General features: G+C 45.0%; 1 protein-coding gene across 7 annotated transcripts in view; it reads right to left on the minus strand.

The window, feature by feature from the left end:
* Positions 1-350: 350 nt before the first annotated feature.
* Positions 351-26208, minus strand: part of LOC139540021 (UPF0606 protein KIAA1549L-like) — a 43809-nt gene continuing 17951 nt past the window's right edge. The window contains exons 2-23 of one of the 7 annotated variants that reach the window (XM_071343513.1): positions 25844-26158; positions 24833-25429; positions 24546-24661; positions 23133-23355; positions 22837-22970; positions 22551-22719; positions 13698-13757; positions 12973-13133; positions 12290-12461; positions 11851-12011; positions 11574-11609; positions 9247-9437; positions 7175-7302; positions 6598-6725; positions 6037-6251; positions 5485-5623; positions 4582-4962; positions 4250-4347; positions 3333-3475; positions 3020-3180; positions 2825-2902; positions 351-2737 (exon numbers count right to left, since the gene is read on the minus strand). In XM_071343513.1, the coding sequence (XP_071199614.1) occupies positions 2873-2902; positions 3020-3180; positions 3333-3475; positions 4250-4347; positions 4582-4962; positions 5485-5623; positions 6037-6251; positions 6598-6725; positions 7175-7302; positions 9247-9437; positions 11574-11609; positions 11851-12011; positions 12290-12461; positions 12973-13133; positions 13698-13757; positions 22551-22719; positions 22837-22970; positions 23133-23355; positions 24546-24661; positions 24833-25429; positions 25844-26158 (3758 nt within the window). In that variant the 3' untranslated portion in view covers positions 351-2737; positions 2825-2872. Of the gene's footprint in view, positions 2738-2824; positions 2903-3019; positions 3181-3332; positions 3476-4249; positions 4348-4581; positions 4963-5484; positions 5624-6036; positions 6252-6597; positions 6726-7174; positions 7306-9246; positions 9438-11573; positions 11610-11850; positions 12012-12289; positions 12462-12972; positions 13134-13697; positions 13758-22550; positions 22720-22836; positions 22971-23132; positions 23356-24545; positions 24662-24832; positions 25430-25843; positions 26159-26208 lie in introns of all 7 variants that reach the window. The other 6 variants (XM_071343514.1, XM_071343515.1, XM_071343512.1 and 3 more) reach the window with 6 other exon arrangements.

A 26208-nucleotide genomic window follows, 5' to 3' on the forward strand; every position in this document is an offset into this window, starting at 1 on the left:
CCATCACCCACTGTCACAGGACACCATCACCCACTTACCCCAAGGCAGCTCAACTTACCTTGTCCCTATGCTCAACTTACCTCATACCTGGGGTAAGTTGTTTCAAGAGAACACTTTTTTTGGACAAGCTATATTTTCAAAACTGTAATGTTTACATAAATTCTGATTATTTCCAGGGATATACAACATCCTGAAATATATGTACAGTAGATATCTTTGTTAGAAAGAATACTATATTTCCAGTAGGGAAGCTGAATATAAAGAATGTCTCAACGTACCTACTCTCCCCTAACTATTCTTTATTCAGTTGCAAACTGTAATGTTCCACACAAGAAACAAATTCTAAGTTGTAAATGTATTGTTTTTTATTTCACCCAAATTCTGCATAACTACATCCAACTGCATTCTGCATGACATGATTCAAACTGCTGTGCCTTCCGACACCTCAGGGGCCTATAATCACATTCCATCTCAGAAATGTGTCTGTTAAAAGACGCATCACCAGTACATCAACTTGTGTCAACTCATTCATTATGTTCCTTTTGACTGTTTTAATCAATCATATTTTCCATTCATTAGCTTGAAATATGTGTAACTGAACATACCAATGATTTTATTTTAAACAAATGGGAGTACCTTTTGTCTTTTAGCGATACAAGTGATAATGATGATGATTCCAAGCACCAACCAAATTGTTTGTGCTTGACAAAGGCCAAGATGTTAAATGTATAGGCTACATTATGATTCCTTTTCAAGTCTCAACCACATTGTTGAGTGAAACTTTACTGTGAATAAATCTGGAAGAGGAATTTTTACAAATGTATGAGTAGAGGTGAAAAGGGATGTAGTATTACAGAGCAAATCATATAGATTCTCAAAAGGTATTTGCGTTTCAGCTTTTTAAAATGTCATCATATTTCCTTTGGAATATTACGCTTAACCTTTTGGAACTACATCTCCCAAAATAATTGATTCATAATTTTGTAGAAAAATAGTAAAATAACATTTGTCAAACTGGGTAGCAACAGTTGAGATCCATTTAAAGACACTTACCCAGTCAAACGAATGGACTAGATACTGACTTTGCATTTGCGCCATTATCATTGAGTATGACTCAAATAATTTGTTTTTAAAAAATCTAATATTTCAAATATGAATATTGCATGCTTTAACAAAGTATTCGCATTGATACTGCAGTTTTGTAGGGCCAGGTAATCTAAGAAAGTGCTATGTTCATCTAATCCATACTAAACTAATGTCGTACCTACATTGTGATAGACCAAACTGTATTTTCTATTTCCTATTATATCACATTGATTAGACCTTATTCTGTTACTATTTCGAAGTGTGAACGCTTTTCCAATGCTATGTCATTATCAGCGCAGTAATACACATCGCCAAGTCTGGTAACATCTTTTGGTGGCTGTTGATCTACACCTAACTGCACTGATGAACTGAACGTAGCATGTACAGTACATGGTAAAGGGCCCTAGCCATCACGTTTTACTTGTTTTGAGATTCTGGAAACTCAGTAAATACTAGTAAAACATAGAATTATCCATCATTTTGCTTATGTTATGACCGAGTGAGTAATTGTGCATATACCAGCATATGCACCGACATGAATACATTCGAAATGTGGTATTTGTTTTACACTATGTGATCCTGTGTTGGTACCCTTTGACAAATTAGAAAATAGGATTGAAAGCAATCTGACCATCCTTCAAATTCAAAAATGCAGTAAAGCAAGTCAACATGTCTAAAGAAAATGGTGTCAAAATATACAAGAAAATCTCTCGCTCTCTCTTGTCTCTCACGGCTGGCAGAAGTCTCGTCAATAATTCATGTCATCACGTTATATAATATATTTAATCAACACACCTGTGGCCCATCCGACACCCATCTTCTTTACCACTCTGTCCAGTGAACGGATAGGACCCAATATAAGTCAAAATCTCCGAATACAAAACCGTAACACGTGAAGAACCATTGTAAGATCATTTGTGTGCAGCAATATACGCCTCTATCCATCTTTTCATAATCATGGTCAGTAGACAAACTTCATGAACATATGAATGACAGAACAGGTGACCGGTGTTTTTTTTTTTACTGTAATCTGATTGGGTAAAGGTCATGAGTACATTTTAAAAATACAGAATGACATAGCCACTCACACCAAAGCCTTTCTTCGCACGTTTTTTTTGTTGGGCCTTTTAATAAGGTGAGCGCACAACATACACTCACTAAATTATTTTCCCCTTTTAAAAAGAAGTAAAGCATGAAAGTAAACGACAAAGCACACAAATATCCAACAACTGAAACTGAGAGACTAAGTTAGTTTTTTAAATACACACAAACCACCAGTAGTAGGTACAACTCTTCTGTCCATTAAGGAATTTGGATAATCAAAAAGCACAGTTAGTTAGACCAGCTTTGCCAGCCCTGTCGTTGGATGGTGTGGACCAGGGTAGAGGATGTATGTGGCACTACCATGAGGGATAGTGCTGCTGTACTGTAGTCTAGGCCATCCTCTGCTGGCTGGTGGCAGTTGACATGGAGGCTGTGAGGTCTGGGAGACCTGGGGCTCAGAGAGCAGAGCAGAGAGGGCCTGGCTGGGCTGAGGAGGAAGGCCAGGGGCCAGTAGCCAGAGCCAGGGGTGAAGGGCAGGGCGGGGTGCTCGAGTCCAGGGGTACTCAATGTGAGGGAGGGAGGCCCTACTGCCTAACCAAAAGGACACCTGGAAGACAAAGAGAAGGAAATGGAATGAGAGGAAATGAGCCACAACAACCCTGTACATTGATCGGAAAATTCTGTGTTGTGTTACCCACCGAAATATATGCTGTCTCCACTCAGCTCCAAAGACCATGTAATCTCAACAAATGGTTTCTAAATGACACGGATTCTGCAAAGAGAAGAGACTGATTTAAAACAGGGACAAATAGTGGGGATAAATCCAGATCAAACCAACAGAGTTATATAGGGACAATATCAGAGGATATTGTTTGGTTCAGATACTAACAGTATTTACAGTATCATTCCACTGGTGTGGGATGTCCTCGGGTTCTGGTGGGTAGGACATCCAGGATGGGCTTCCATACGACGCTGGTGGAGGCATGACAAAGTAGTCTGAGTAACCAGGGCGGTTGGCTGATATGGCGTAGACTCCTGTCATTGGGTTTCCTGTATGATATAAGCAGTGTTTAGCCAATCAGAGGCTTGAATGAGTGAACTGAAGCAATTTGACAGAGAAAGGTATACATATACATTTACATGTATATACGTATACATTTACTAGTCATAATATATATATATATAATATTTATTATTCTGACCTGAGTAACTGGTCATGGACTGGTCAACAGTAACAGCAGGGAAGGGCGCTCTGTTGATAAGCAGATAGGGGGCACCATTGTGCTGACTCTGCATCTCAGAGGCCTCGGAAACACGAGGCTTCAGGCTGACATCGGGTGAAGAACTGCAGAAGGGGAAACAAAGACAAAAGCCTTGTAATTCATACATCTCACCACTGGGTGGCCTGTAATACCTCACACGCAAACCTGGTAAGAGTCAAGGCATTCAAATGAAGATGCTGTTTGTTTTAAATAATGCGGAAAAAAGTACAGCTCAGAGTAGAATTACAACACAATGCACGAACAGTATAACATCTAAAGCCAAAGGACTTAAACTAAACAATTTTTCAACTTCATATTCATCATCTCTAGCACCATCCCAACATCAACACCAATGGCAAAAAATTGCACATTTCTATGTTTGTAGTAAAAAATATAAAGAAAGACAAGTGTTTCTAATGACATCATCAACCAATTAGCAGGCAATTAGCAGGCAATTAGTAGGCAAAGCCTCCTCTAAAACTGATCAAACTCACACGATGCACACCGATGAGGTCCTAGGAAACGCTTATCTTCCTCTATATTTTTAACTACAAAACATAGAAATGTGCCATTTTCACACGTGTTGACGTTGGGGTGGTGCTGGAGATGATGAATATGAAGTTGACATTTTTCTTCTCCGTTTCCCTTTAAGCGATAGACAAAAATATGGGGGGTTGCACTACAAGGATACACAGTGCACTAGTTAAGTAGACTTAAAAAATAAAATAAAAATAGGTTGGGCATGTTTAGCATTGGGAGGATGTGAATATATCAGAATGAATGTTATGTTCATCAGTTTACTGTCTTTCTAACAGCTAGAGGAGTGTTGAAGGGAAAAGGAGGAGGGCGGTTCGTACAGCCTCATTGAGGTCCCGGTTGGGGGTCCAGGCCTGGAGGGTATCAGAGGAGGTGGGGGTCCAACGCCCATGTCAGGAAGCTGAGTGAACCTGAAGCCCTGCAGCACCAAGCACAACACACACACACACAACATAGTTAAACATAGTTAAATCAGTGTGTTTAAACATATGTACTGTGCAGCTACTCTCTCGACACATCTTGATTTTCTACAATAGCATTCAGGATTTTTGTTCGGAGCACCACCATAAGCAATTCTACAAGAGCACACGTACACAAATGCTTCGTTCTAAATAATGTGCTTTACATTGCACAGTCTAATCAATGCACTCACAGGTTTGGGTAAGCTACACTGGTGGATCTCCGGCCCGTAGGCAGACCCGCGCTGGTGGCCTCCTCCGCATGGATGGTTCATGGTGCCAGGGGCGCTGGTCACCCCCTCGGAGTAAGCGCTAGTGTGGCTGGGATTGTAGGAACTGTGGAGGTGGGGGTGAGGGTGGTGGTGGTGGTGGTGGCTGGCAGGCGAGGGCTCGTCTGGGGCCAGCCCAAAGGCATTACCCAGCAGGATATGCATCTGCTGCCGGACCTCGTCGATGGAGGGCTGAGAGCTCAGAGTGGACGAGTCCGAGAGACCTTTGACCTGATGGCTTCCACCATAACCCAGGGAGCACATCAATCGGTCCACGTTGGTCTCCTGGAACGTCTCTGGCTCTGCCTGACTCACAGGAAGACAAAATACACACACACACACACACACACACACACACGAATCGTACACATACATGGTTATCCATTTGCAATTTAAAAGCACCGAACATTCAGAGCTATTAACTGGTATCGAACTTCCAATCTAAATCACTGAGCAGGCTATAAATCATATTCACTGCCATTGACATTCAGCAAGGTTCAGGCAGCATAAAGAACGGGCTCGCAGGCTGCACTAGATGGAGGTTTTAAAGTTCGGCTGAAGGTAATCCTTTTCATTTCAGCCATGGAGCTTAAAAGTGAGGATTGGGAGAGGTAGGTATAATGGGAAAGGCTTTGTCCTAGGGTTTTCCCTAGGTTATTGCACCCCAGTTCCAGAACTTCTCTAGGCTCAACCACCTTTGCCCCTGCAGTGACTCCAGGAGTACGGTGTTCATTTTAGGACATTCACCCTGCAGTTACTTCGGCAGTACGGTGCACATTTAAGGACATCTATGTCTCATGGATGCAGTGATACTCAGTGATGACTCACGTCATAACCGCTGTTGCGGATGCCTCTCCTGGACCTCTCCCTGAGGACCAGCAGGTCCATCTCCGTCTCCACGGGGCTAGGGCTGCTGGCGACCAGGGACTGACGGCTCCAGTAGGCTGGCTCTCTCGACGGGGGGTGCCTGAAGTAGGGATATCATAGTTGCGGTCGTCATTGTTACAGCCATCATTAATATCATCATCATCATCAGTAAAAAATGTCATCTGCAAACATCTACAGTTGGGCTGATTCAATGATTTCTCTGCGCTGCAGCACAGGTTTAAACTGAACACCTGGATATACAAAATGGACTTACAATGCTCCCTTACAGTAATATTTCAGACAGTTACTAAACAGGTACCAGGGAGAAGTGGCAGTCAAGCATCGCGTCAGCAGATACTCTCGCCCAGACATAGCACCGGTGCTGCAGCACAGGCATTTTGAAAAGTGACTTAAAATAGTGGATCTGCATACGCTGAACGCCCACTGAACGCCCACTCAAACATGAAATGAATGCTTCCTGTATAGCATACTGTATGTCTCTTGGCATATTACCTCCTGATGTGGCATCCTGCATAGGAGGCCCTCTTCTCCTCAGCAGTCATTGGCTCCTTTGCCATCTCAGGCCTACTGTGCCTCTCTCTGGGGTTGAATGGGTGGATGCCATTGTCTGTGATGGGGAAATCACAGTAGCCTTTTCTCTTGGCTTTCTGGCGTACTTTGTTCCTGTAGTGTTCGATGTCGGTTTTCTGCTTGAGCCCCATGTTTGCCTGTGGACAAAGTCATTTGTATCCATTACATTTGTATATTGATTCTAGTTTGGCATTGCTTGGTATTATGAGTATACTTGGTGAGGTTCCTCTTCCCTATAAATAAACAACTGGTTTCAATTCCATTCTTATTTCCCCTTGGCTCTAACTCATTGATGTTTGCAGATCTGTAGTCCAAGTGCAATATACAGTAGCTCCACCTCTACACTGCCTGTTCTGTACCTATCCAGAACTATCTTCAGATCTGGGGGAAGGGGAAGGGGAAGGGGAAGAGAGCAATTTGGGACAGGCTGGCTGGCAGACTCAGTATGACATCATTGCCAGCAGGCCGGGGACGGGCTCTCACCTCCCCGTTGAGGACGACTGAGTCCTGGCTGTGACTGGAGGAGGATGGGTAGGAGTATGTGGGCTGGGCCGCCATTGGCTTGATGGTGATGAGTCGCAGTGAGCCAGTGTGGTCCTCGTAGGGATCTGCTGGGGTGAGAGGACATTGCTATTTAGCACAGCACTAGCTAGCCCAGCTACTACTGATCCTGCTGTTATCCCCACTCACACTGCCTGAGTTACTGCAGTAAGACATGCGGTGTGTGTGTGTGTGTGTGTGTGTGTGTGTGTGTGTGTGTGTGTGTGTGTGTGTGTGTGTGTGTGTGTGTGTGTGTGTGTGTGTGTGTGTGTGTGTGTGTGTGTGTGTGTGTGTGTGTGTGTGTGTGTGTGTGTGTGTGTGTGTGTGTGTGAGAGAGAGAGAGAGAGAGAGAGAGAGCACCGTGTGAGTGAGGGCATGTGTCCATGCATATATGTGTTTATTTACAATTCATTAGCTCTCTCCTATTGGTCCTACAGTGTCTCAAGCCTGTGTGATGACATAACATTGTGTGGACAAGCAGCAGTAGCCTACAGTAGCCAGAGTGTCGCCTCTCTCTCACCGTTCCTCTTGTGCAGCAGATCTTCCTTGGTGCTCTTCTGTGCCGCAGCCCTCCGTGCCGCCAAGCTCTTGCCCGTGTTGAGTTTCCCGGATTCGCTGCTTGCAACCGAGCCGTCCTCGCTTGGCAACCTGCTGCGGGTAACCATAGCAACAGAGGCAGGCAGTGGTAAGCTCTGTGCATACAGTATTATCCAAGGTTAATGCTGCTATCACACAGCCCCCTGGCCACAGTTTTAACCCGCGAAGACTGACTGCAGTGCGTAACATAGACACCTCTACAGGTGGTGTGCTAGCTAAGACCACAGGCTAGCACAGTGGGTGCTTCTATCTTAATGTAAAAATATCTCCCCTGGTATCTTTTCAGGAGTAACCAACAGGCAGACACAAGTGACTAACACACCAGTCTGATGTGATGTCATATAAGATAGCTTGGAACAAGTACACACATCATGTCAGCTCATATCGACATCCTCATTCAGAATGTATGAATCAGATCATTCTATGGGTGTTACGCATTCAGAAATGCAAAATGGAATCCACATTCGCATTCATGAGGCTTGTATAATGAGGTACCGTTCTACCCATGAGAGAGAGAGAGAGAGAGAGAGAGAGAGAGAGAGAGAGAGAGAGAGAGAGAGAGAGAGAGAGAGAGAGAGAGAGAGAGAGAGAGAGAGAGAGAGAGAGAGAGAGAGAGAGAGAGAGAGAGAGAGAGAGAGAGAGAGCGAGAGAATGTATGTCTGTATTCCTGTCAATGTGAGCCCAGAAAAACACTGAATCAAACATGGCCCTGGAAGCATCTCTCCAGGCTGTGTAGTTCACTCACGTTTCCATGCCCAGTGTTCAGCCTCTATTCACTATACACCACTGTGTGTTCACCCCTTGTTTGTTTTTTCCCCAGTTATTATTCTCAGTATCCTTTCAAAGGCGTTTTAATGTATAATCATCACACTGCAGAATCCCAATGACAGCAGCAGAGGAGCTGTGTTTGTAGCCTTGTGAAGCCTTGCTAATCCCAATCTGAATGAGCCCTGGGGTCCATCCAAAGGGTGACTGGAACAGCAGCTGCCGCTGCAGCAGACCTGGGTTCAGATACTATTTCAAATCGTTTCAAATACTTGATCAGTGTTTGATTGAGCTTGCCTGGTTTAATGAATCAATAGAACAGTCAAAAACGACAAAGCCCACTCGTCTGGTACTCCTGGCAGGCTAGAGCAAAGCAAATACTCAACGCATTTGAAGGATTCACAGTACTATTTGAACCCAGGTCTGCACTGCAGTGCCTTCAAGGCCCAGTAATCATTGCAGCAGACTCATGTCACACCTCCAGCATGGCGGCCGTAAATATGGCACTAAAAAGTCCAAGTGGGTCTAAATCAGCCAAAGATAGGGGAGATCTGTTGGACAGCTGACAATGACTGATGTTTTGGGTTGGGTCGGTAAAAAAAAAAATCAAGCCTTTGGTGGTCTGTACATTTCTTCCAGTGTGTTAGAATGAGCATTTTATGCATTGTAAATTCAAAGGAAAGATGTCTCAATAGGCAGCTCAAGCTTAGCTTTGGCTGCGTTTAGACAGGCAGACCAATTCTGATATTTCTTTCACTAACTGGTCTTTTGACCAATCAGATCCGCTATTACAAAGATCTGATGTGACAATATCTGGTGTGATTGGTAAAAGACCAATTATTGGGAAAAAATATCAGAATTGGGCTGCCTGTCTAAACACAGTCTTTACTGTTCTACGCTAGAGGGAAGAGAGAAGGCTGTATTCATTTTGTGGCACGGCAATAACGCATTCATGAATCACATGTTTTTCATGACAAATTTTTCTTTCTATTGCCTTTTCCTAGTGATAGATGGCTACAATTCTTGGAATTGGCAACACCCAGGCAAACTGTAAGCCAGTCAACATGAGCAGATTTAAGCAGATTCTATGCAATCTGTCCAAGACTGTCATATTTCTGCTGCATTTTCCTTGACTTAAAGTATTGCCACAAACAAATCCAAATGTGTTCTGGTAATCTAAAGAAAACAGGGAGATCATTCTGTTTAAATTGAATTCAGTGTTCTTCTTACCCTTTGTGGATGATGTCAACAGAAGGAGGTCTTTTAGAGGCGGTCCCATCCTGGTGCACCTTCCTGTCCAATGACAACGGGGCATCTCTCACTGGGAGGCCCAGAACCAGTGTCTCCTTGGTAACAGAGATGGTCTCCTCACCTTGCTGATGGCCCATGTGCTTCTTGGCATAGTCAAATCCCTGCACATGCTGGGACAGAGAGGGTTTACGATGACATATGATCTATGGTAAAGTAAAGGAGTGCCTTAGGAGAACGACATTTCATTTACAGTTAAGGTAAATGAGCAAAGTTGGCTCGGTGAGCTCTGATTTCTCTCAGTCAGCGAAGAAAAGACTACTAAATGTTAAAACGAAATGTCTAATGGCACCTTTGAAGTTGGGATATATTGGAAGAAAGAAATGGACAATTAAATTGGTTTATGATTTATATTGTACCTAGGCAGTTTCTTTGTTTCACCAAATTACTCTCATTTCATGAAGCCTCTCTGCATTGCAAAACAGCGAAAGGAACAGAATGTACAGATGTATTTGTTTTCAAATTCCATTTTTTTAATACTAATTTTGGAAAACTCTAAATATGTAAATACATTTTCTAGTGCATGTGGGGATAGAAAGGGAGAATACAACCTCACACAGCTTTAATAATTAAACTGTCTTGCACGGTGCCATCAATTGTATCATCAACACCTGGTTGTGAGATAAATCGATACACTGTTTGTGCAGACATCTTTACCTCATCCTGAGATGAGTGATATTTCACAACAGTGAGAGTCTGGCTGAGATAATGTATGAGACCAGCATGGTTTCATCATATTGGACATTCACAGTTAGGGGGAATGTTTCTACAGATGAACCTTGAATTTCACTGGCAGGAGGCAGACCTCTCTGTCTACTTGATGCGGTTAACTTTATAAATGGTCTCCTTTCATCTTTCAACTGCCCAGTTTGATAAAGACATGGAGTTGATCCGAGACTCTGCACAAGGCTACTCTGTGATGTACTGGACAAAGATGGATTCTGTGTTTTGACTTGGGCTCCTTTGGTATACTGATGGAGAAGGAGAGGTTTGATTTTTTTTAAAGCCAAGGGACTTTATGTAAAGAGACCTCATGGTAGAACCACTCGAAACAACTCAATTATGATTGATATGGTTTTTGTTTTTCGTTGCACAAACTGTCAAAAATAAAGCCACGTGACGGACTATACCACATACTGTATTTGGAGAGCAATGAAATACGCTCACATATTGAATGATCAACACAAAAAAACACCCATGCAGACTGAAGCCATGCCATTGATTTGCAGCTTTGTGTTGTTGTCCCACTTTGATGGATAATGATGTGCTGGGACTCGTGTATCAGGAAGTCCACTATCTCCCTAACGGGTGATGCTCTGCTTGGCGTTCTGTCGTCATTCCCAGAACGTTTGGATACAAACACATTCCACGGCAACAGACTGCACATATGTGCAGCGTAGTGGAACCAGAGAGCTCAACTCAGCACATTTACCACTAACGTTCTTTTGTCATATCGCCACGAGCTATTCATAAGCCAAGTAATTAGAAGAACGTGTGTCTAATTTGCGCATGCGTGCCACATCTCTGGATCAGAAAGGGAAAGAGAGAGAAATCTGCCTCGCAGCATCGCATGCGAATCTCCTATTTGGTACCGTTTTAAATCATTCATGTCACATTCAAAACCAACCCAGTGACATTAAATGTTTACAAACAGTTTCACAAATCAACAAAACCTTGAAGCACTGTACTCGCACATGTAAAATACAGTTGGCAAGTATGGTGCTATTTGGCCACGTTTTGGGAGAAAAGTCCTATCCAACTGTCCTATTTTTACTTGACACTAGTGTATCTCTGACCTTGTCCTACACCATAAACTGGAGCTAGCGCTTGTCTTTCCCCATCCAGAAATATGCAATTAAGTATACATCTGTTCTTCTGGAGGGAGTGATTTTGTTATGACGTACAGAAATTACACTGAAATCAGCTGACTTTCTCTGCTGCTGCACGAGTGCACGTTGAGTCGGAAAGGTTGCGGGGCAGATTTAGATATGAATCTAAATGGCACAATATTTAATCCAGTAACAAAATTACTGATCGCTTGGATTGCGCCACTGAGCCACTGGCTGGTATGAGATGAGTAGAAGCCTGGTGGATAAGAATCATTACTATGCATCGGAAGGCAACAAGGATGTATAAAATGGCCCACTGATCGTAGACGATGAGCCATGGTGAGCCCACTCCATCCCTTCCATTGATTTCCCCCAGGCACTGTCAACATGCTTTATTCACAAATAACACTCAGTCAATACCTGGTGGTGATAACTGCCCTCCCTCCGATAGGATGTCTAAACAAGAAGACAATTAAAGGGACATTTAGCCGAGGATTCATTTCCATCACATTAACCATCTGGATTCTTATTTCGCCCCCCCCCCCCCCCCCCCCATCATGCTTATTGAGCACCCATCACTATCGTCACCGTTGGCTATGAGTAATTGAGCGAACGCAAGACGAAGTGTTAAGACCTGCCCAGATGTGACATTTCTCTGAACTGCACATTGAGATGTTAAGAGATATGTAAAGTTCACCTTGGAGCGGGGTTTGAAGCTCCTGAAAGCATTGGTCTTGAAGATGACCCTGTTCCTCTTGCACAGGATGGCGGTGACCATGGCGACAACGACCATCACCAGGGCAACAGGCGTCAGCACAGCCATGATCCACAGATTGGCAGGCGGGACCTTTACCACAGCTGTCGGGAAACCATGGAGACAAAATAAATACACGCCTACACACACCCCATCTATCAATATGTATTTCTGTTTGCAATCATTACAAAATGATTGAGGCACATAGCTATTCAACAGGCTACGAGACAGATAGAAGTGCTTCAGCCTGAGCAAAACTAACATATACTGCAATAACTCCTGTGCATCCATCTGTTTATGACTGAAAAGCTAGTTCTGTACACTTCATGTAAGAGAATAATGTCAAGGCTGTTTGGTAAAGATGTGTAAAAAAATAACCTACGATCAGCTTGGAGCAGGACAAAGTAGCCCAGAGTGAGGGCCATGGTTTGGGAATCCAAGGTACTGAGGGTCTTAGCTGCAGTGGTGCCAGTTATGGGGGCACCGTTCAGTTGGGCATAGTAGGTCATTTCGGCTGAGTTCTTCGGCCCAGGGAGTCGACGAATGCCAACCATCTAGACAAGAGCCACACAATTTGGAGGATTCAGTGCTGTCATATGGCATGAAAGAGCCATTGCAAAAAATACAATAGCAATAACTATGTATCTGAAGGGGCAAACACTCAAAAAAGAACAGCACTCAGGGAACACACTCATGGGATGAATATGAATCAGTGGAATTCATTGTGTTTTGGTATAGATCAAATGTTTAATGTCCATAATACATCATCATGGTTTCATCAAGGGCTGTGATTAAAGCTTGCCATAAAGAAGGGAGGGTGTTAAATGGAAGAGATCAACATCCGTTACTGAGCTCTCCCCCCCCTCATAAAACCTGATCATCTGTGACGTTACATAAAAATGTTAATCTGTGACAAAACCTAAAAGGGGACATAGAAATTACGCGAGTCTTCATTAAAATAGTGAAACTCTGGGGCAAGTGAACATAAAATGGGACTGAGTGGTTTATCAGTGAGTGAACATGCAGTCCCCTGTGTGTATGTGTGTGTGTGCGTGCCCGCCTCACCTGGACGGTGTAGCTCCCGACGGTGGTGGCCCTTCTAAAGCGGCTCCCCTGACTCCCCTGACGCCCAGACACCAGAAACAGCTCAGCCAGCCGCTGCTCCATTAAACTAGCAAAGCTCTGATAATTCCCTTCCAGAGAAGAGCTGTCAACATCCTGAATTACTGCAGAGCAGTGGAGTACAGAGTGAGAGAAAGAGAGAGAGAGGTGGAGACGGGGAGGGGGACGTGAGAGGGGAGAGGGGGGAGAGAGGGAGTGCAGGGAGGAGGGAGGGAGGGAAGGAGGGAAGGAGGAGAGAGGGAAAGAGGGAGAGTTGGAGAGGGAGAGAGGGGGGGAGAGGTAAGAGGAGAAGAGAGGGATAGAGAGGTGGGATAGGGACAGAGGAAGAAAGAGAGGTTTGGTCATTCCTCAATTTAAAACTTGTAAGTCATATTATAGTAGGGCTGACCTGGGCGCACTGCAGTCTCATCACGACAGTGGCAGAAAGGTATGCCATTTAGAGTCCTCTCACAAAACAGGGCCTCCTTCACACTGAGCATTTATCCGATGTGATCTCACAGAAACAGATGTCAGGAAGCTCTAAATAATGCATCGATAGGATTCGGAAGGAAAGGAGGAGCTCAAAGATGTTGGGAGAAGAAACACCACAGGCAAATGTACACAACACACAGTCGACCAAAGCACTAACTAACTAGCAGTTAGTGAAAATCAATGACAGTTTAAATTACCTGTGATCACCCAGTAGTGCTTTGTGGCAGTGGATGTGTTGAGGTTGTGGTACTCTAGTGCTGTGGAGTGAAAGGGAGAGAGAAAGAGAGAGGGAGAGGGAGAGCAGAGATGAGAGAGAGGTTACAGAGAGTAGTGTAGGCTTGGGCAATATACCGTTTATACCGTATACAAGGGGCTGCAGGGGTGCGTGCTAGGCCACTGCTTATAACAATAAGTTAAGTATAACTACAAGAAATCTAAGATTTACATTACATTTAAGTCATTTAGCAGACGCTCTTATCCAGAGCGACTTACAAATTGGTGCATTCACCTTATGATATCCAGTGGAACAACCACTTTACAATAGTGCATCTAACTCTTTTAAGGGGGGGGGGGGGTTAGAAGGATTACTTTATCCTATCCTAGGTATTCCTTAAAGAGGTGGGGTTTCAGGTGTCTCCGGAAGGTGGTGATTGACTCCGCTGACCTGGCGTCGTGAGGGAGTTTGTTCCACCATTGGGGTGCCAGAGCAGCGAACAGTTTTGACTGGGCTGAGCGGGAACTGTACTTCCTCAGAGGTAGGGAGGCGAGCAGGCCAGAGGTGGATGAACGCAGTGCCCTTGTTTGGGTGTAGGGCCTGATCAGAGCCTGAAGGTACGGAGGTGCCGTTCCCCTCACAGCTCCGTAGGCAAGCACCATGGTCTTGTAGCGGATGCGAGCTTCAACTGGAAGCCAGTGGAGAGAGCGGAGGAGCGGGGTGACGTGAGAGAACTTGGGAAAGTTGAACACCAGACGGGCTGCGGCGTTCTGGATGAGTTGTAGGGGTTTAATGGCACAGGCAGGGAGCCCAGCCAACAGCGAGTTGCAGTAATCCAGACGGGAGATGACAAGTGCCTGGATTAGGACCTGCGCCGCTTCCTGCGTGAGGCAGGGTCGTACTCTGCGAATGTTGTAGAGCATGAACCTACAGGAACGGGTCACCGCCTTGATGTTAGTTGAGAACGACAGGGTGTTGTCCAGGATCACGCCAAGGTTCTTAGCACTCTGGGAGGAGGACACAATGGAGTTGTCAACCGTGATGGCGAGATCATGGAACGGGCAGTCCTTCCCCGGGAGGAAGAGCAGCTCCGTCTTGCCGAGGTTCAGCTTGAGGTGGTGATCCGTCATCCACACTGATATGTCTGCCAGACATGCAGAGATGCGATTCACCACCTGGTTATCAGAGGGGGGAAAGGAGAAGATTAATTGTGTGTCGTCTGCATAGCAATGATAGGAGAGACCATGTGAGGATATGACAGAGCCAAGTGACTTGGTGTATAGCGAGAATAGGAGAGGGCCTAGAACAGAGCCCTGGGGGACACCAGTGGTGAGAGCACGTGGTGCGGAGACAGATTCTCGCCACGCCACCTGGTAGGAGCGACCTGTCAGGTAGGACGCAATCCAAGCGTGGGCCGCGCCGGAGATGCCCAGCTCGGAGAGGGTGGAGAGGAGGATCTGATGGTTCACAGTATCAAAGGCAGCCGATAGGTCTAGAAGGATGAGAGCAGAGGAGAGAGAGTTAGCTTTAGCAGTGCGGAGCGCCTCCGTGACACAGAGAAGAGCAGTCTCAGTTGAATGACTAGTCTTGAAACCTGACTGATTTGGATCAAGAAGGTCATTCTGAGAGAGATAGCAGGAGAGCTGGCCAAGGACGGCACGTTCAAGAGTTTTGGAGAGAAAAGAAAGAAGGGATACTGGTCTGTCGTTGTTGACATCGGAGGGATCGAGTGTAGGTTTTTTCAGAAGGGGTGCAACTCTCGCTCTCTTGAAGACGGAAGGGACGTAGCCAGCGGTCAAGGATGAGTTGATGAGCGAGGTGAGGTAAGGGAGAAGGTCTCCGGAAATGGTCTGGAGAAGAGAGGAGGGGATAGGGTCAAGCGGGCAGGTTGTTGGGCGGCCGGCCGTCACAAGACGCGAGATTTCATCTGGAGAGAGAGGGGAGAAAGAGGTCAAAGCACAGGGTAGGGCAGTGTGAGCAGAACCAGCGGTGTCGTTTGACTTAGCAAACGAGGATCGGATGTCGTCGACCTTCTTTTCAAAATGGTTGACGAAGTCATCAGCAGAGAGGGAGGAGGGGGGAGGAGGGGGAGGAGGATTCAGGAGGGAGGAGAAGGTGGCAAAGAGCTTCCTAGGGTTAGAGGCAGATGCTTGGAATTTAGAGTGGTAGAAATTGGCTTTAGCAGCAGAGACAGAAGAGGAGAATGTAGCGAGGAGGGAGTGAAAGGATGCCAGGTCCGCAGGGAGGCGAGTTTTCCTCCATTTCCGCTCGGCTGCCCGGAGCCCTGTTCTGTGAGCTCGCAATGAGTCGTCGAGCCACGGAGCAGGAGGGGAGGACCGAGCCGGCCTGGAGGATAGGGGACATAGAGAGTCAAAGGATGCAGAAAGGGAGGAGAGGAGGGTTGAGGAGGCAGAATCAGGAGATAGGTTGGAGAAGGTTTGAGCAGAGGGAAGAGATGATAGGATGAAAGAGGAGAGAGTAGCGGGGGAGAGAGAGCGAAGGTTGGGACGGCGCGATACCATCCGAGTAGGGGCAGTGTGGGAAGTGTTAGATGAGAGCGAGAGGGAAAAGGATACAAGGTAGTGGTCGGAGACTTGGAGGGGAGTTGCAATGAGATTAGTGGAAGAACAGCATCTAGTAAAGATGAGGTCAAGCATATTGCCTGCCTTGTGAGTAGGGGGGGAAGGTGAGAGGGTGAGGTCAAAAGAGGAGAGGAGTGGAAAGAAGGAGGCAGAGAGGAATGAGTCAAAGGTAGACGTGGGGAGGTTAAAGTCACCCAGAACTGTGAGAGGTGAGCCATCCTCAGGAAAGGAACTTATCAGGGCGTCAAGCTCATTGATGAACTCTCCAAGGGAACCTGGAGGGCGATAAATGATAAGGATGTTAAGCTTGAAAGGGCTGGTAACTGTGACAGCATGGAATTCAAAGGAGGCGATAGACAGATGGGTCAGGGGAGAAAGAGAGAATGTCCACTTGGGAGAGATGAGGATCCCAGTGCCACCACCCCGCTGACCAGAAGCTCTCGGGGTGTGCGAGAACACGTGGGCAGACGAGGAGAGAGCAGTAGGAGTAGCAGTGTTATCAGTGGTAATCCATGTTTCCGTCAGTGCCAAGACGTCGAGGGACTGGAGGGAAGCATAGGCTGAGATGAACTCTGCCTTGTTGGCCGCAGATCGGCAGTTCCAGAGGCTGCCTGAGACCTGGAACTCCACGTGGGTCGTGCGCGCTGGGACCACCAGGTTAGAGTAGCAGCGGCCACGCGGTGTGAAGCGTTTGTATGGTCTGTGCAGAGAGGAGAGAACAGGGATAGACAGACACATAGTTGACAGGCTACAGAAGAGGCTACGCTAATGCAAAGGAGATTGGAATGACAAGTGGACTACACGTCTCGAATGTTCAGAAAGTTAAGCTTACGTTGCAAAAAATCTTATTGACTAAAATTATATAGTACTGCTGGCTGGTGAAATAGGCTAGCTAGCAGTGGCTGCGTTGTTGACTTTGTTTGAAAGTGTAGCTGGCTAGGTAACCTCTAACTGGCTAGGTAACCTCGACAATTACTCTAGACTACACAATTATCTTGGATACAAAGACGGCTATGTAGCCAGCTAAGATCAAACAAATCAAACTGTTGTACTGTAATGAAATGAAATGTAATACTACCTGTGGAGCAAAGCGGAATGCAACTACTCGCTCCAACCCGGAAGATAAGATGTGCCAAATAAATTATATCCAGCTCCGGAGTCCAGCTATGCATTTGGTTGGCTGACTTGAAAGCTACGTGGCTAGATACCAAGATCAAGCCTCTTGGTTACAGCAGAGACATTCAATCCCCTTCTGGATCAAGATCCCTGTTGCCTAAATAGTTTTGTGCTTAAAAAATGCATATATACAGTACCAGTCAAAAGGGTTTTTCTTCATTTTACTGTTTTCTACATCGTAGAATAATAGTGAAGACATCAAAACTATGAAATAACACGATGGAATCATGTTGTAACCAAAAAAGTGTTAAATAAAGATTTTAGACTCTGCAAAGTAGCCAACCTTTGCCTTCATGACAGCTTTGCACACTCTTGGTATTCTCTCAACCAGCTTCATGACCAATGCTTTTCCAACAGTCTTGAAGGAGTTCCCATATATGCTGAGCACTTGTTGGCTGCTTTTCCTTCACTCTGCGGTCCAACTCATCCCAAACCATCTCAATTGAGGTCAGGTCATCTGATGCAGCACTCCATCACTCTCCTTTTGGTAAAATAGCCCTTACACAGCCTGGAGGTGTGTTGGGTCATTGTCCTGTTAAAAACAAATGACAGTCCCACTAAGCACAAACCAGATGGGAATAGTATCGCTGCAGAATGCTGTGGTAGCCATGCTGGTTAAGTGTGCCTTGAATTCTAAATAAATCACAGATAGTGTCACCAGCAAAGCACCCCCACACCATCACACCTCCTCCACCATGCTTTATGGTGGGAAATACACATGCAGAGATCATCCGTTCACCCACACCGCGTCTCACAAATACATGGCGGTTGGAACCAAAAATCTCCAATTTGGACTCCAGACCAAAGACAAATTTCCACTGGTCTAATGTTCATTGCTCGTGTTTCTTGGCCCAAGCAAGTCTCTTCTTCTTATTGGTGTCCTTTAGTAGTGGTTTCTTTGCAGCAATTCAACCATGAAGGCCTGATTCACACAGTCTCCTCTGAACAGTTGATGTTGATGTGTCTGTTACTTGAACTCTGAAGCATTTATTTGGGTTGCAATTTCTGAGGCTGGTGACTTTAATGAACTTATCCTCTGCAGCAGAGGTTACTCTGGGTCTTCCGTTCCTGTAGTGGTTCTCATGAGAATCAGTTTCCTCATAGCGCTTGATGGTTGTTGCGATTGCACTTAAAGAAACTCAACGTTTTTGAAATGTTCCGTGTTGACTGACCTTCATGTCTTAAAGTAATGATGGACTGTCATTTCTCTTTGCTTATTTGATCTGTTCTTGCCATAATATGTAATTGGTCTTTTACCATATAGTGCTATCTTCTGTATACCCCCCCCCCCCCACACACACACACACACACACCCTGTCACAACACAACTGATTGGCTCAAACACATTAAGAAGGAAAATAATTCCACAAATTAACTTTAAGAAGGCACACCTGTTAATTGTAATGCATTCCAGGTGACTACCTCACAAAGCTGGTTGAGAGAATGCCAAGAGTGTCCAAAGCTGTCATCAAGGTAAAGGGTGACTGTTTGAAGAATCTCAAATATAAAATATATTTTGATTTGTTTAAGACTTTTTTTGGTTACTACATGATTCCATGTGTTATTTTATAGTTTGATGTCTTCACTATTACTCTGCAATGTAGAAAATAGTCAAAATAAAGAAAAACCCTTGAATGAGTAGGTGTTCTAAAACTTTTGACCAGTAGTGTATAACAAGGCAATTAGAAATGCCGGACGGGCAAATTTGTCTTACTTGATCACTACTAATCAGAATTATTCGAGTGCTCTTCTCGATCAGTTGATGGCCTGATAAATCCAAAACTATGTGAACTTTCTTCCACATCTAAATGTGATGAGTTTGTGGCATATTACAGAGATACGATAAACAACATTAGGCTGGGTATCAGTCAAGCAATACCTGATGACAGGCTACCACGCAAAGGCACAATGGATGTATTTGACCTGGTTGACACAGACATGCTCAGGAAAGTGATATCACAACCTCAGCCATCTACCTGCCTTCTCGATCCTATCCCCAGCACCTTCGTCCAAAATGGTTTTAATTGCATATCTGAAGAACTGTAAGCTATTGTTAATCATTCCCTGGAGAAATTGGTGTTCAAACAGCAAAATTATTTTTAAGTGCCAGCTGTATTTAAAAAAAAATAATACAATATGGTTTACGTGCCAACCACAGCACATAGACAGCCTTAGTTCAAGTGATAAATGATCTTAGAGCCAACACAGGCCAAACAGCTCTCTGTCCATGTACTCTTAGGTTTAACCTCTACAGGATTGGTGTATCCCTCTCGGGACGGTTGAGCTAACGTAGGCTAATGCGATTAGCATGAGGTTGTAAGTAACAAGGACATTTCCCAGGACATGGACATATCTATGGGCAGAAAGCTTAAATTCTTGTTAATCTAACTGCACTGTCCAATTTACCGTAGCTATTACAGTGAAAGAATGCCATGCTATTGTTTGAGGAGAGTGCACAGTTATGAATTTGAAAGTAAAAAATAAACCAATTAGGCATATTTGGGCAGTCTTGACACATACATTTTTACATAAATGCAATGGTTCATTGGATCAGTCTAAAACTTTGTACATACACTGCTGTCATCTAGCGGCCAAAATCTAAATTGCGCCTGAGCTGGAATAATACATGATGGCCTTTCTCTTATTATCTTTTATCAGATCTAATGTGCTATATTCTCCTACATTCATTTCACATTTCCACAAACTTCAAAGTGTTTCCTTCAAATAATATCAAGAATATGCATATTGTTGCTTCAGGTCCTGAGCTACAGGCAGTTAGATTTGGGTATGTCATTTTAGGTGAAAATTGAAAAAAAGGGTCCGATCCTTGTGCTGCATTTGACACTGTTGACCATGATGTCCTTCTGGACGGACTGGAGATGTGGGTTGGCCTCTCCGGTCCAGTTCTACATTAGTTTACATAACTCAGAGAAAATACATATCAAATGTTGAGTTCCACGAGGTTCGATTTTGGGTCTGATACTGTTCAGTTTATATACTGTATGTTACCCCTTGGCAGTGTTATCAGAAAGTGCAGCATTGATTTTCACAGCTACGCAGACGATACACAACTTTACATTTCTGTGTCACCAGACGACTTTAGCTCCACAGATAAATTATTATACTGTATTAGTGATTAAAATACTTGGATGGCTCACAACTTCCTCCAGCTAAATCAAGACAAGACCGAGGTACTCATTGTTGGAGCCAAAGCACAGAGAGAGAATCTGGCCGTACATTTGAATTCACGGGCAATAAAGATAAAACACCAGGTAAAAAACCTAGGTGTTACTTTAGATTCTGAATTTGTTTTTTAAGAATGTGACTAAAATAGCTTTTTATCACCTGAGGAACATTTTCTCTCTCTGGCTGATAGAGACAGACTCATCCATGCTTTTATTATAAGCAGGCTTGACTACTGTAATGCTCTCCTGTCTGGTCTACCCAAGAAAGCCATTGGTGAACTGTAAAACATACAGAATGCTGCAGCACGGGTACTGACCAAGACCAGACGGAGAGCACACATTACACCGGTTTCAAGGTCTCTGCACTGGCTGCCTGTGAGTTTTAGAATTCATTTTAAGATTCTTCTATTGGTTTTTAAATCAATCCACGACTGTGCACACTAATACATGTCAGACATGCTTTTAAGTTATGTAACCAGTAGGTCCCTCAGGTCCTCTGGCACTGGCCGTTTAACTATCTTAAAACCCAGGACCAAGAGGCATGGAGAGGCAGCCTTTATTTATTACGACCCCAGTCTCTGGAATTGCCTGCCAAAGAACCTGAGGGGGGCCGAAACTGTGGGGGGGCCGAAACTGTGGGGGGCCGAAACTGTGGGGGCCGAAACTGTGGGGGGCCGAAACTGTGGGGGGGCCGAAACTGTGGGGGGGGCGAAACTGTGGGGGGCCGAAATCTTAACACATCTTTTTAGCTCCCCTTTTCCTAAGGGTGCTTTTTAGTTGTTCAGTTTGTGTTATTCTTTGTGTTTTTTATATTATGCTTGTTGTGTAGTGGATATTTTAGCTTTTATTTTCATTGTTTTTATTCGTGTTTTCCTGTAAAGCACATTGGGTTGCATTCCATGTCTGAAATGTGCTGTATTAAAAAAGCGTGATTTGATGGGTTCAAATACACTGAGTGTACAAAACATTAGGAACACCTTCCTACTATTATGTTGCACCCCCTTTAGCCCTCTGAACAGCCTCAATTCGTCGGGGCACGGACTCTACAAGGTGTCGAAGGCGTTCCACGGGGATGCTGGCCCATGTTGACTCCAATGCTTCCCACAGTTGAGTCAAGTTGGCTGGATGTCCTTTGGGTGGTGGACCATTCTTGATACACACTGGAAACTGTTGAATGTGAAAAAAGCCAGCAGCGTTACACTTCTTGACACACTCAGACTGGTGTGCCTGGCACCTACCCCATTCAAAGGCACTTACATATTTTGTCTCGCCCATTCACCCTCTGAATGGCGCACATACACAATCCATGTCTCAATTGTCTCAAGTCTTAAAAATCCTTCTTTAACCTGTCTCCTCCCCATCATCTACACTGATTGAAGTGGATTTAATAAGTTACATCAATAAGGAATCATAGCTTTCTCCTGGATTCACCTGATCAGTCTATGTCATGGAAAGAGCAGGTGTTCCTAATGTTTTGTGTACTCAGTGTATAAATAGAATATTATTTGATCTTCCCTTCGTGCTCAAATCATCCATTTTTTAAAGAAACACCCAGAAGGTGCTGCAAATGATTGCAGGTTAGCATGAAGTGAGCTAATCAGCCTCCTCTCCACTGCACAATATTGGACCATAACTTCACCTTTGTCAATTAGTTCAACATCTAATTATCTACTTACATCTAATTATATGCTGGTATAATGAAATAAAGACACTATTCATATTTTCGTGTTCAGACCACACACTTACAAACACACAAACTCAAGCTTTCGCTGAAGGACAACACTCAGTGGAAATATGACATATTTCTGTACAAAAAATGAAGAAAACAAGAAGAAAACGCCACTGGAAACTTCTATCACGCAAACCCTTCCCATGATGCCCTGGGGCACTTACGCTCAGCGATGATGAGCGGGGGGAAGAAGAGGAAGTAGCCCACCAGCTCTGCGGTCAGCTGGTTCAGGAGACCGCTGGAGACGGTTCCGTTCAGCACCGCGTTCTCATTCTTCACCACGTAGACCAGAGACACGGCAGGAGAGCCAATCACCTGGGCGGTGCTCTGGATCTGAACAAACACAGACGAGGATGTTGTACAATATCAGACATGTCGAAGGAAATACAACACGCTAAACAGGTATGCTAATTGCGTGGGATTGAATTTGGCCCAAAGTCATTAACACACCTCCACAGAAAGGCCGTTGTAAGATTCCAGCACTTTGTCCTGAGCTTCCTCAAATGCATTCTCCAGCCGTTGTTCCATCATTTGAACAAAACTGCAAGAGTTGACGTTGTCTTCTGGCCCTACGAACCTGAGAACTAAAACAAAACGCAGAGCAACAATCAATATACAAGTAGAGTACATTCAGTTACAGTACATAAGAGCGCAGTACTACATTTTCTACAATCATGGTCACATCATTCAGCAGTGTTACTGCGTTGGATGTGTTGTTGTGGAGTGTTGTCCCTATTGGGCCTCACCTGTTTTGAGCTGCAGATGGACACTGAGGCTGGAGGCCCAGGGGGCTACAGGGAGCAGAACAGCCTTCACCAGAGGACTGTGCTGCCGGATGTCTGCCAGCACTTTGTCAAAGCCATAGGCATTCATTGTCTCCACCACCACAGATGCTATGTAGACCGTTTTCCCACTGGCTACATAGTACCCAAGAGTGACATTATGAGGGCTGCAGAGGTCACGTTCAACCTGAGAAGAGAAAACGTGTTGTTTATATCTTGATCGCTATCGCTAACACCCAACACAATTGCAGTGGGTCAAGACTAGTGTTTATAGCCCTATGTACTACCACTCACTCCTCTCCAGTCTCCACCAGTATGTGTTAGCTAGCTATCCCCGGACACATAACTATGCAGCTTGTGTTTGTGTTGTTTCCTGCTGATCACTTCCGGGCTCAGTAATAATACATGGGTTCTGATGGGGAGAGAAGAGGACTGGGATAGAGTAGCAACCACTGAATTACACCTCAGGCAGACAGACAGACAGCACAGACAGCACAGACAGCACAGACAGACAGACAGACAGACAGACAGACAGACAGACAGACAGACAGACAGACAGACAGACAGCACAGACAGACAGACAGACAGACAGACAGACAGACAGACAGACAGACAGACAGACAGACAGACAGACAGACAGACAGACAGACAGACAGACAGACAGACAGACAGACAGCACAGACAGACAGACAGACAGACAGACAGACAGAAAGCACAGGTAGGAAATCAATGGACTTAAACTGAGTCAGCCATCAGAGAGAGAGAGAGAGAGAGAGAGCGAGAGAGAGAGAGAGAGAGAGAGAGAGAGAGAGAGAGAGAGAGAGAGAGAGAGAGAGAGAGAGAGAGAGAGAGAGAGAGAGAGCAGAGAGAGCAGAGAGAGCAGAGAGAGCAGAGAACAAGAGAACTGAATAACGGACATGTCTGAAGAGGAGCTGCTAATAATAGGTTTTAGTCATTCAGCTAGTAGGGTCAATAAAGAGCTATTCTCTTCACATACTGTTAACAGCCTCTATAAAGCAAAGCCTATTCACCATTCAAGATGCCATTTATCATCATATTGAAATCCTTTCACCGTTAGTCACTTCAGTCTCCTCCTCTATCAAAGTGAGAGATTGTACCCCATGAATAGTATGGCTAAGAGGGGTGCCAGAATAAGTAAATACACTCACTATAGTTCCTAGAGCTATATTAGTTACTCTGGCCATCTAGAGTAACTAATATGAAATCCTTGTCCAACAACGTGAACATGGACTATCAACATTTAAACAGGACTACGGCACTGTATTCTGTATTTGATGTAGTCGATTTTCTTCTCCAGTTACACTACAGCAGTAACAACATCCGAACACAGAGAGTAGAGTGCGGAATAATACGGACCTGGACATAAACATTGGTGTCATTGAAGGCCCTCTGTAGAGCATGGGTGAGTCCTTTAGACAGATTCTGCCTCGTCATGATATCAAGCCTGTTCCTCCACAGCTGCATGGACAAAACTTTGGAGGAAAACAAACAGTTATATATATATTTTTTTTTATGAAGGTCTTCATTAGGGATGTAATCATACGGTGGCATCTCAAATCTTGTTTAATTTATTTGCCGAAACAGAGTACACTAACGAAAGGTTTTCAAACTGAGCTGCTGTTGATTGAGAGCCCATACTGTACCTGTTTTGACCCAGGTCTTCTCAGTGATGTTACATGGTAGATGCTCCCCTTCAGGACTGGTGGGGGTAGGTTCAGTTGTGGTCGGTCCAGGGGTTGTTCCTTTGGTGGTGGTGGGGATCGTCAAAGTGGTAGTCGGTGCATTTGTAGTTGTAGTGGGAACGGTTGTGGTTGTGGTCGTGGTTTGGTCAGTTGTGGTTGCCATCACTGTGGTCTCTTGGAGGGTGGTCACTTCCTGTGTGGTCGTAGTGGTCCAGGTTGTGGTTGTAACAGCCTCTGTGGTCGAAGCTGTGATGGTCTGGGGTGTCACAGTTGTGGTGGTCACGGTCAGGGGCGTGACGGTTGTGGTGGTCACAGTTGTGAGCTGTAGACTGTCATTGGTCACAGTGTCTGGTGTTGGGTTGGTGTGTGCTGCTGTGGTGGATGGTGTAGTGGTGTTGGTGTCAGCCCTTGCGGGTGTAGTGGTGTTCCATGTGTGAGTGGAGAAAGGACTAGTCACATTGTCTGGGAGGATGGCGTCGCTCTCCCCCAATGTGGCCAGAGAGGACACTGGGACTGTAGGTAAATCTGGGTTCGCAGGCAAACTGCTGTCTCCCTCCTCTGCAATGAAAGATGGAGCAGCGTTTAAATGATGCAAAAATCGGTTCATATCAGGTCATTCATGTCAGGTGAAAAATGTCCCGTTTGGATGATGTCCCATAATGTGAGGATGAGGTCAGACCTGGAGAGGCAGCATGATGGAGGGGATGGAGCAGGGTAATGTGGGACTGAGCTAGACCAAAAGAAAATGGGATTTTGAGGGAATGAAGGTGCAGAGCATAATGATGATGACGATGATAATGATGACAATGATGAGGATGATGATGATGACGACAACGATGATGACAAGAAACCAAAGTGTGTAGAGACACTAACAACAGTCATGAGGCTGTATGTACGTACATAACATTCCGATTGTTTTTTTTCCCTTCTACAACAAGATGGGGTTGATTATTGTTTGAAGACGTGTCCTACCTGGGCTGATGTTTGAGGTGCTGTTGGTTACAGGGGCTAAAGACAAAGGGTCTGTTGTTCCTGCTGTTTGATTGTCACTGTTGATGGCTGAGGAGGAGGCTAAGGAGGAGGCATTAGCTAGCACTGACGGTTGCACAGGCTGCTCTCTGGTGCTTTCTGCTGTCACCCCTGATGGGTCTGTTGGGTCCGTGGGTATGGCTGGAGGGGCCCGGGGCCCGTCCTCCACTGGCGTTGCCCTGGCAGAGAGGTTAGAGGGCACGGCTGGGTCCTGAGGCAGAGCCGCATGCCTTGATGACTCGTTGTAGTGCCCTTCATCTGGAAAACGAGGAGAGAGATGGGACGTAAACAGCAACTGAAAGCATGTA

The sequence above is a fragment of the Salvelinus alpinus genome, chromosome 15 (assembly GCF_045679555.1).
Source record: "Salvelinus alpinus chromosome 15, SLU_Salpinus.1, whole genome shotgun sequence".
Classification (NCBI taxonomy): domain Eukaryota; kingdom Metazoa; phylum Chordata; class Actinopteri; order Salmoniformes; family Salmonidae; genus Salvelinus; species Salvelinus alpinus.